This window comes from Strongylocentrotus purpuratus, unplaced genomic scaffold (assembly GCF_000002235.5).
Source record: "Strongylocentrotus purpuratus isolate Spur 01 unplaced genomic scaffold, Spur_5.0 spur5_scaffold_18, whole genome shotgun sequence".
NCBI classification, from domain to species: domain Eukaryota; kingdom Metazoa; phylum Echinodermata; class Echinoidea; order Camarodonta; family Strongylocentrotidae; genus Strongylocentrotus; species Strongylocentrotus purpuratus.
In genome coordinates this window covers 27,352,212-27,364,165 of record NW_022145603.1, presented here as the reverse complement: position 1 = coordinate 27,364,165, position 11,954 = coordinate 27,352,212, and the positions used below count along the sequence as shown (strand labels likewise).

The following is an 11,954-nucleotide window of genomic DNA, read 5'->3' as shown; positions in this document are numbered from 1 at the left end:
AGAAAACTTTGATATACAGTGCTTCTCAGAAAACACGAAACTGAGAATTATCGATGTTTTATCATAAATTAATCACATTTATAATTGATAAATGACACATATTTGGAAAGCTTAGATCCTCCTCTTTCATTTAGATGCAACTTATATGATGCATATTTCACGCATGAGTAATTAAAATAAATTTGAAGAGAGGAAACCAAAAAATCATTTGGCGGACTCTATCTGAATTTCAAGGATAAAATCTCATTTCTAGAAAGTTGAGTTTCTGCCCTTTCATATGACACCTCAATCAGGAAAAATGAGCAAGGAATGACCAATGTTCTGTATGTTTAAAGTAGTGCTAATTTTATCAAACGAATTCGTTTTCACTGGGTGCCTGCCGAAGCAACAAACAGAGTTGACAAAAGAGTTAACTCCATTTCGTTGACAATCAGCCGTAAACGAAATACTTCATACATACTTTCCAAATAATTATGTGTCATTTAGTAATTATAAATGTGACTAAGTTATGATAAAACATCGATAATTATCGGTTTCGTTTTTTCTCGGACGCACTGTATATAAACTTTTGAAGTAAACCTGGAAGGGTTGGGAGGGTTGAAGTTCAGTAGTAATAGTGCATCATTATAATCGGGTAGGGAGGGGATTTTAGGATTCCATGACATTTGCTCCGGCGACAATTGCTCCCCTGTAAATTTCATACACTAATCGAATGGCTAACTTCAACCCTGGATTCAACACTATACCCTACCCTAAACCTAACCCTAAACCTAACATAAAACCCTATTGAAACCCTAACCCTAACCCTACATCTTAGACGAAATAAAGCCCGGAGCAATTGTCGCAGGAGCAAATGTCGTGTCACCGATTTTAGACGGTACAGGAGCGTACAATATATTTGTGATATTTGTTATTATATTTATATGTACATAGTTTATTCAATGTTTTGTGTTATGTTCATGCATGTTTAATTCTTTCCTTATTTTTTCCTTGTTTATTTCGTTCCTTTTTTGGTTGTTCTGGCCTTCTGGGTGTTTAGGAATAACATAGCCATTTGAATAATGGCTCTGAATAGAGCGATCCGTCCGTATTTCTTTTGATAACTGTATATGTACACTACATTCAGATGAAATAATACATACAGTTATACCGCACGAGACAAATTTATAAGATCCATTGGTGCGATTAGGGTCATACAGGGTTCAGATACTTCAAAATACACTCGATATTATTAATTCAAACAAACGACTCTGCGAACTCGTGAAAATGTGATTCTATGTAGCTATTTGTTACCCGTTACCAAGTTTTCGATCTAAAAATACCGGGTGTGGATCTCACGGCAAATAATTGATGTACATTATCATTTGCACTAGAGACCATGATACTCATATTTCTTTACATTGCTATATACTGCTGGGGACATTCTGGCCGACTCTCAATATCGCTCAAATGCAATAATAGGTTTCCAGTTTTAATTTCGTCAGTTTAGTTTTATTTCATATGTCACATTCACAGTCATTACATAAATCATAAGTCTTAAGAACAAGAATAAAACGAATTGTTCTTTCAATAGGTTTTTTAAAAATACATACAATAATATCAGACCATGAAAGTTACGATACAGTCAAAATAACATACGAATTTAAAAATACAATTGCATGGTATTTAAACTGAAATTAGACAAATATGTGTGTACATTAGTGAAATATGGGGAAACCTAGTAAAAAAGCTAAACTTGTAAATTGTAGATTCCCTTGTTTAAATCAGAGCAGTCAATTGGGAATGTAGATTATTTTCAATAGGTGATATTGTGTAGCATAATTAGTTTGGCCTGTTTGCGTATGAGCCAACATTGAAGCGATAGGTCACTATTTTTAAATGTGTATATGATGCGTCAACTTAAGGACAATATCGGAAAAACCCGTCTTTATCGGTGGTTAGGTGTTAGGTGTGACGGCACTTTTAACTAAATCCCTAGCATTCATAGGCCCGAATTCACAAAGGAGGTTTAGATTTAACTCATGTTTTAAACCCTCATTTACATAACCCATGGTCTAAAATTAGCGCAAATTAAGCGTACCTCGCCTTGCGCGCGTCTAATATTGGACATCTGAATGTTTCGCGCTTATTTTGCGCTAATTTTAGACCATGGGTTATGTAAATAAGGGTTTAAACCATGGGTTAAATTTAAACCTCCTTTGTGAATTCGGGCCATAATGTCCATGAATATGAATTCTTTCTTTAAATAGCAAGTTCATTTGGTAAATTTGAGTATATCCACAAATTGTAACTTCAACCGGTATCTGTATTCGTTCCTACAGGCGGGGCTGGCATACCTGTCATAATGGATATCGTCAACGCTTCAGCTTGGCCTACAGACATGACAGGAATCCTTGACGGCCTCAATATGACCAATACAACACCCACAGACACCAACAGACCAGTGTTCAGCCTGGCCTTCTTCATGCTCGTGCTACTGGCTGTGTCGACAGTCATGGCTAATTCCCTAATACTGGTTGCTTTTTGCTTGGAGAAGAAACTACGGACGTACACCAACTACTTCATCCTCAACATGACCATTGCGGACTTTGTCGTTGGATCCATCTGCATGCCGATCTGGTCAATGATCCAACTCTATGACGGTTGGCCCTTTCGCAAGGTGGCCAGTATTTTTTTCATGGGGTTTCAGAACTCTATCCTGGGTGTGTCTGTTTGTGGCGTTGTCGTGGTCTGTATTGATAGGTACCTGGCGACGTTCTATCCCATACAGCACTATCAGAGAAGGAGTATCCGCAAGGCTATAGCGGTCAGTATCTTCACTTGGGTCTCATCCTTTGGGCTTTGGATGATGATGTCCATCGCTTGGGACTTCATCGAACCAAACAATCTTGTCACATCGTCTGGTTTCTCCAGACCGAACTATTCCTTGACCTACACGTCTAGCCTGTTCATGTTTGCTCTCCGATTTGGCTTGCCATTCGTCATTATGACTGGTTTGTACGTCCGAATATACTTCCGGGTCAAGAACATCGGCAGTAAGCACCTCTCAAAATACATGAGAAAGAAAAAAAACTTGGGAAAAGAACTGTCCGTTGCCGATTCCATTTGCAAAGGTGAAGAATCGAGTACTGTAACTACAACTGGTCTGGAGGAATTCGAAGAAGATTCTGCAGTCAAGAAAGATACAGTTGCGATATCAAGCATATCCCAGAACATCGGGAAGTCTGGATCGTCCGGAGACGTAGGAAGCAATGAGAAAGGAACTGAAAACATCTCTGTTGATCACACTGATCCGAAAATCAACCTTTCGCACGCAGTAGGCTCATCTAATGGCGAAAACATGGCGCCGTCCGAGAACAAGGTCATTAAGAAACCTCAACGGGAATCCAGGGCCGAAGGACAGAAGGCAATGCGAACCCTGACCTTCATCGTGTTTGTCTTCATCGTGACTTGGTTACCAACCGCTGTGACCGTCACCATGTATGCCTTCTTCCCCGATTTCTACCAGTTCATCAAGAACAAAGTCGGGTTTTCCGGGATCACACGCTGGGTAGCTTTCAGCAACAGTCTGGTGAATCCTTTGGCCTATGCCATGGCTCAACCCCTCTTTCGACGGACTGTTTTTAAAATAATCGGTCGCAGCAAGTTTTGAAAAGCTTGTCCTCCTCTCTAATTGGTTGGTTGTCTTATTTGACGGTTTTAATGTACAATAATGACTCAACGGATATATTAATCATTTATTTTAACGTAGACCAACTATCAAATATCGCACTCCTAACCAGTTTAATACGTCATAATGTAGAACTTTTAGTCCCCGCTCACACAAATTGCCAAGCATGTACTAGGACACTTACCCCCTGAATGAAGTGTTTGGCCTGTCGATACCGTATCATCTTACATTATTGCTAAACAATACATTGCCCCAGAAAACAGTCATAATTGTAATAATTCACTTTAAAGTGTTTTTTTCTTAAATTGAGATTGTAATGTATACTCATGTCCATGTATTTTACTTCCTACCTTTATATATCCTTCCTGCATATCGTTAATACTCACGTTAGGGATGTAGGCTTAACTTAGACAAAACAATAATTTCGAATCTAGATTTTGGGAGAGAGGCAAAGTAGGGAAACCGTGGACGGACCCGTGTGTTATTCAAAGACTGGAAAAACAGATAAATACATGCTGAAATATTCAATTAATGAACGTGAATTTTAAAGGTTATGATGATGAAACGAAATTCTTTATCAAACATTAAATTCAATACAAAAAGACGGTGGTATTTAAATTCATTGAATAAAACAAGAAGACCTCCCTTTCATCTCCTTGAAATAACATTATGCCCGATATATCGGTTGTTTGAAAACTGTTCCGATGACAATATTATTTCACAGTCAATATCCTACACTAACCAAATTCCTAGCTTTAACCCTAGACCAATAGTGATATCTAACCCTAAACCTATCTTAACCTTTAACCCGATTGCAATTCTAACCCTAGCCCTTAATCTCGGACGCAATAAATCCCGGATTAAATGTCGCCAGATCCACGATTCGCCGAAATTTCCGGAAAATATCCGAATCTATAAAATCCACTTATTTTGTGTACAAGGGTTTCCTCGTGAAAATACGTACGCTGAAGAGACACATCCTGACTTCAAGGATTAAGAATACCGAGTGAAGCACTAATATAATTTATCTACCAATTCTGAGAGAGTGTATCTGTGTGTGGGGTTGTGCGTGCATGTGTTTCATGCTGAAAACTTGACACTGTAGAGTATCATTCAATTACACTTGATTTGATTTATCAGAAGAAAGGAAGGCCAATGCAATCACTTTTAATGCCAGTGACGAATTCATATTTAACTAGATGGCGTTAGCGCATGCCCCTTGTTTTTTACTCTATGGGGAAAAATGAAACGAGCGTTTCAAAAGAGGAGAGCTCTTATTTCTATGGGAGCATGAAAACTTTTGCACAATAAAATGTAATGGCTTTCAAGTAAATGGAATAAGATAGGCTAATAAAATTGAACATAATTTGTTTCTATGGAAACAAGATATACAAGACTTCTGTGTATAAACTTTTTATTTCATGTTTTAAAAAGCAACAAAAAAACCCGATTATGCTTGTGTTTCAAACAAACATTGGCACACGCCCAAATACACACAAACAAACACACACACACACACACACAACACATTCCCTGCCTGTTCGCACACCAGGAGACGTTCACTCCAAGAATCTGGGCTGCGCTTCACGAAACCGTCATAAGTACAAGTTGTGGAATTAGGTCATGATGTTGTTGGTTTTCTTGATTGAAAACATTATTCTTTTAAAGCTTTTGATGACTCCCTAGAGAGAAAGATAAAATTATTTGATAGATTTAAGCGACTGATGGTTTGTAAACCATTATGTAATTTTGATGCTGATACTGATCCCGTCTCTTAAAGTAAACTTAAAATATGAATGTTTTTCTTTCTTCAAAACAACTAATCTAAAACGATTGCTCTAATAGAGGTTGGCCATTTCTTGTTCATGTTTCCAATTGAAAACACTGTAGACTGATGACATGTAGTGGTTGTTAACGCCCTCATACGCGCGCGCGCACACACACACCCACACACCCACACACACGCACGCACTCACACACACATGCACGCACACCCACACATTCCCTGCCTGTTCGCACACCAGGAGACGTTCACTCTAAGAATCTGGGCAGCGCTTCACGAAACCGTCATAAGTACAAGTTCATCGGCATCCCATTATTTGATTCAATACACAGGTATTAACAAAGCTGATGGGTATGCCAAACGTTTCGAAGCTACGCTAGTAGGTCTGTATAAAGACTTTAACATTTGCAGCTACATGAAATGAACAAATGGAGAGGAATCATTGCAAAGTTCGCCACAATTATATATACATGTGTTAAACCTGGAATAGGTTGTCGATCAAAGAAGTTGTAAGTATTGTTTTGATTTTGATAAGTGGATTTTCTCAGTTTCAGTTTTATTTTCAGTTCCAACAGAACAATCCATATTCATTATTATGAGAAAAAGTCGATCAAAAGTAAAAGTATATATAAAGCATTTTGCAAGTTATTAATAGAATGTATACATTTGTTGTTTGCTTTTCTAAAGAAAAAGTGTGGAAATGGAGGGATTTATTGAGAAGGAGGGCTCGTAGAACGTGGATCCCTGAAATAAGGATAATCACAAATGATTGTAATAAAGACATATGCATTTCAAAAATAAGATTAAAAAATGACAAAAATATCATTTATTCTGTAAGTGGGGAGTGATAATATGATTATAAATTCATTATTTGACAAACTTGTCTATTTGACAAACTTATAACAACATGCATATTCTACATGATGGTGATAGTGATGATGGTGATGACGAGGATGTTGATAATAGTGCTGCTGCTGATGATGATGATGATGTAAATGAAGATGGTGACGACGACGCAGACGAAGATGAATAAAATTACAATTATTCTGCAACTGCTGCTGCTGGTTATGAAGGTGATAATGATAACAATGATGGTGATAGTAACAATAATGGCGATGATGATTTCATTCAGAGATTAGATGAATGTCAGGTTCGCACAATACCTTGCTACTTCTACCTGTTTCGTAATAGATCACTCGAAGAAGATGGATTTAAAATTACTGAAGATCTGTGGGATTGTAGCCTTTTTATCGATCGGTATGTAACACTCGAATAAAGCATTCTGATACCCTAGCCATAGTCATTGTATAAATGTGCCTAATCATAAACTATTTCATGACAAATAGTAATCCCCCTTGTCGTTCATGTGGGAGGGGGCACACTTCACCACTCGTAAATAGCCCAGTGAGATGAAAGTAAGCAGTTTTTTTTTTTTAATTCACTATTTCATGGTATATCGCTTCAAGATCTCCAAAAAGTAAAGCAGCACGGCTCATTCATTGTAAAACAAAGTTTGTCCGTGTCGGATATCCCCTCTCATCAGTGATCTTCACTGGCTTCGCGGTAATAATCATTTCATACGTAGGACATTAATTGTCGCTTACAAATGTCTCAATAATCAAGCCCCGGAATACCTAGGTGATCTACTTCATGCGCAAACATCCATATATATAATACATGATCAGCCAGTAGTAACACGCTTACCATCATCGAACCAGTAAACAGATAGGTGATAGTGCCTTTTCATTTATTGCCCCCAAAACCTGGAACTCCCTCCTTCTGTACTAATTAATTGCCATACTATCACAGCTTTCAAAAAGTGTTTGCCACCATATATTTTCTAATTTGTTTTAATCCATCTTGTTTGTAACTGTTGTAAGCTTCGGAGCACAATTTTCTCTTTATTTGCTTGTTTGTAAGTATTTCTTGTCTATGCTCTCTGTTTCTCATGAAAGATGCTTTATAAATGTTATATTATTATTGTTATCGTTATTTAAAGTGCCTGTAAGTCTCATGTAGCCTATTATTCAATACTTCTACGTATACCATGAAAAGGGAAAGTTTTGAATATTGACCGTAAATGCTCCCTAACTTTGGCACCATCATCTGGATACTGCGCGAAGTGTGCATGCTCATGTGAAAAGGAAAGAGTATATGTTAAATTCGATAGAAGTATCTAGGTATTAATTGGAAAAATTACGATCAATTGAAATCTAGGACATATGTTAGGGTAAATGTTACAAACTAGAGAATATTGCAAATAAGATGTATTCATCGCTTGCGCTCTAGTTGAACATGGATCCAGTAGAAGGACCAATGTACTAAGATTTTGATCTGGATCTTTCGAAAACACAAGTTGTTACTGATAATGATAGTTTTTTAAGGCCTTCAGACGAGTAGATCTTTCGGTTTCTTGTGCGATTCAAATGGTCGTCAGAAGGTTTAGAACAGCAAAGGTTCTAGAGACAAAATATTTCGGACTTGAAATTTGTCGCTATATAATTATGTCCAGTGATGAAAAAACAGTCGTCAGAAAGATGAGAAGACAACAGTTATTTTTAGTCGCTCTTGAACCTTCGAAGCTTATCAAAGGCTAGCAAGAAAGAAAATACGGTTTCCTTTGCCTCTGGAATGGGGACTCCGGTTTCAGTGTTCTTTCATCTTGTAGTCAGAATTCTCAGAACGAGAAACCTTCATTGTTGTGATCCTTTGTACTTGCAGACTTTCTGACTCGAAGTCGAAAGACCAATGCCTTCCGTTTTGTTTGCATCTTGTGGGCATTCGGTATAGTCTTCGGAATGCTCAGGGAGAGCGAATTGGTATTAGGCCTGCAGTCATTCTAGTCTTGTGAGTCTTTAGTCGGTTGGGTCATCTTCAAAACCTCAGTTTACGGTACCACATTGTTACTCATCTTCCTAACAGGTTGTTCTGCAGCATCAGACGAAAACAAAGAGACACAAACATGTTGTAAAGATTCATTTGGGCTGAATTACACCTTACCAATGTTTCGTGAGTGCAAGAAGAAACAACATACCAATGGAAGCATGGTACAGACCATCCCAAAGATTATCCCTGCTTCATCTGTAGGTAACGATGTTTGTCCTACGAAGAACCGCACCTATGGCATTCCTCCTGGACATAGAGTGTGCAGATTTCCAGGTAAATTTCTATGAAATTGCTTCACACAATCCACCAGACTATCCTTTAAATGTTAACCATTACTGTCAAATGAAACTATCCTTTCAACTTCTATCCCACCTTCTAAATAGTTGGATCATTTACAGCGTTGAAACATAAAAGATTATATATCATTGTTCATACCGATAAAACAAGACTTCTGATTTTACCCCAACATACTTAATTCTTTAACTTCATAATTCTGACCATTTATCTCTGATGGGTACTCCATGTAACACTGTGCCCAGTATTTTGAACATTCACGCTAAGATAATTGGTTTCTAAACTGCCACCAAAATATATTTCATATTTCTCATTATACTAACTAGAGTTCATGATAACCATATACTATAATTCTACTTCATCTTTAAAATGTCATTACATAAATCAATATAATATATGTTACTTGTGGGTCGATTCATCCTTGAAGTGGCTAGGATCACACAAATATCCCGTTTGATTTTTTTTTTCTTAACCTTAATGTTCTTCTTTGCCGCATCCAATATTATGGTGGTCATGGTAACACTAACACACGCACCAGCAAACAAACGAATGCGCACGTACACGCCTGATTATATTGTTATAAATAGAGATAAAGTATACCTCTACAATGAAAGATACTCTCTCTTGGTAGTAGTGGGCTAGCAGTGCAATGCTCCCCCCCCCCCCCCCCCCCCCATGCGAAAAAAGGAACAAAACGATCTCCCCGAAGTCACCTCCTTGACGACATGTACCCAAAGAACAGTATCATGGCGCAAGTTTGTGAGCACCACATGTGGCAAGAAACTCCCATACCTATCAAGGGCCCTGTTTCATAAAACTTGTTATCAATAATAAGTTACAATAACTATTATAAGCTACTAAAATAGTGGCATTTGATTGGCTGAGAGCGAATCATATTAATTTAACATTTTGTTATTGATAACAAGTCTTGTGAAACAGGGCCCAGATCAGTATTGACCTGCCAGTCCCAAGCTGAGGACAAGACGGTAGAACGAGGGCTTTTTCCTTTAGCCCTTGGTCTGTCCTCGTCCTTCACAAGAGCTACCTGGAGCCTAGCATCACCAAACGCACCACCAGTGGATTGTGGCGCGACACTCTCTTCTTGGCAGCTTCTACGATGACTTTGAAGACTTGATTGTGCATCTACGTGTTCATAACACAGATGAACCTAACCTCCAAAGCACTCTATATATGTTTTCGACAACCCCCAACCCCATGCAACACAATGACTAAAATGCTGAAATTCACAGGAATGGGCATAATGTTATATGTTTCTCTGAAAAGGGAGGAGATTCAGAGAGGCTCCATCTGCCATGGAAAAACTCCACGTCAAATTCCCGGAGTATAGTCCTTCCCATTTTTAGTCCAGAATCCTTGTTTAGCCTGGCCTATTGCTTGACCTCAAACAAATAACCGACAAAATATAATGAAACCGGTAAAAGAGAATTGAAACTTTCGAAGATCTTTATATCAACTGTTTTGATTCTATTTCTATAATTGTGACTGAGAAATTTCCGATTTGAATTATTTGTTTAATGTTAGCAAGTATACTTAATTACTTTTAACTATATTGGCTAAAAAAACATGTCACGTGTCAGCGAACAGTTTCCAGTGCATTCAACGATGATAATTCTGAATTTATTTTCAATTTTAGATTGTGATAAGAAACCCTGTGAAAACGGCTGGTGTGAAGAGACAATAAGAAGCCACAAGTGCCACTGCTTTACAGGCTTCCAGGGGACCCATTGCGATGAAAGTGAGGACACTTCGAATATACAGGGTCCCCCCTAAAACGGACTTTCAATAATGGACAAACAGGGGAAAATTTCACCTGTGCTAGTAAATGGGGGGAATCTTTTTAAAAGAAAAAGATTATACCATATTTTTCCAAAAAAAATGGACGATTTTTTGTGTGATATAATATTGAAAACATCTACTGGCAGTGCTCTTTGAAGAAAATAAGATATCATTGTGCAGTTTCAGAAATTGTATCACGCCTGACCTTTAGGAAAGCTGTTATAAACATCAGATATTGGACACAAACGCAACGTTTCGCACACAATTGTTTCATTTTTCCAGGGAGATGAGAGTTTAAATTTTAACAACGTCAGCGCAAAGTTATCGCAAAAATTTTAACTCTCATTTCCCTGATTTTTCTCAGGCGTTTGTGATGACTTTGGTAAACAGATACATGAAATTATACTGACTAGTTATGTTTAAAACGTATTTTCAGTGATACTTGACAAATTTTATTGACAAATTTGTCAATTTTGGTATCATGTTTCAAGTGAAAATATTCTCCTCCCGCTGGTGTCAATGAAATTGACCCCATATTATTGAAAGTATGATCTGTTTTTTATATTTTTATATGGGTACCCTGTATACTTTTTAATACCTTCTGCCTGAATAATTCAAATGCAAGAAGCACTCTTCGCTAATTGTTTCTTAATCGTCATGGCAACCAGCAGATTAAGTCAAACACACACGTACAAACAAAATGAGGTAAAAAAAAACCTTCTTCTTTGTGTGATACTTTCCTATCTATTCCTTTATGCTTTTTTATAGGAGATACTAGTAACGTTATAAGAATAAAAAGGAACAACATTTTTGTAAATTAAACATAACTTTGAATGTGTGGGTCAAGTGACCATTCTTTATCAGCTGGGTGGACCCCTTAGAAAGCAACATTCGAATTGATCAGGGGGTTCGATCGCACAAGTGGTAAATAAATGATTAAATAGATGTGTGATGTGTTTACAATTGGGCACAACTTTTATTCCTGTTATATTTGGAGATATGTATTGTTCTAACGCTCGCTCGCTCTCTCCCTTTCTATTTCATTCTCTCTCTTGTTTTCTTCTCTTCTCTTTCTCTCTCTCTCTCTCTCTCTCTCCCTATACGTATACATCTCTCTCATACGCTTTTTCTCGTCTCCCCTCTCTCTATCTATTTCTTTCTCTCTCTCTCTCTCTCTCTCTATCTCTCATTTTCTTTCTCTTTCCACTTCTCTCTCTCTCTCTCTCTCTCTCTCTCTCTCTTTCTCCTTTCTTTTTTCTCGCTCTCCCCCTCTCTCTCTCTCTTTCTCTTGTTCTTTCCTCCTGTATCTCCCTCTCCCTCTTGCTTTCCACTTCTCTCTCTCTCTCTCTCTCTCTCTTCGTCTCTTCTTCTACATCTCTCTCCTATTCTCTCTCTATCTTTCTCCTTTCTTCTTTTATCTCTCTCTCTCTCTCTCTCTCTCTCTCTCTCTCTCCTCTCTTGATCTCTCTTTCTCTTCTACCATATTCGTAATGTGAATTTGACTTTGCTTACTACTTTGTATAT

The 11,954-nt window shown here is 37.7% G+C and overlaps 1 protein-coding gene across 1 annotated transcript; it reads left to right on the top strand.

Moving 5' to 3' along the window:
• Window positions 1–2,344: 2,344 nt before the first annotated feature.
• Window positions 2,345–3,652, top strand: LOC752144 (muscarinic acetylcholine receptor gar-3-like). Its single transcript, XM_001176618.2, has one exon. It carries the CDS (start codon window positions 2,345–2,347, stop codon window positions 3,650–3,652), a length of 1,308 nt encoding a protein of 435 aa, XP_001176618.1.
• The last annotated feature ends 8,302 nt before the right edge of the window (window positions 3,653–11,954 follow it).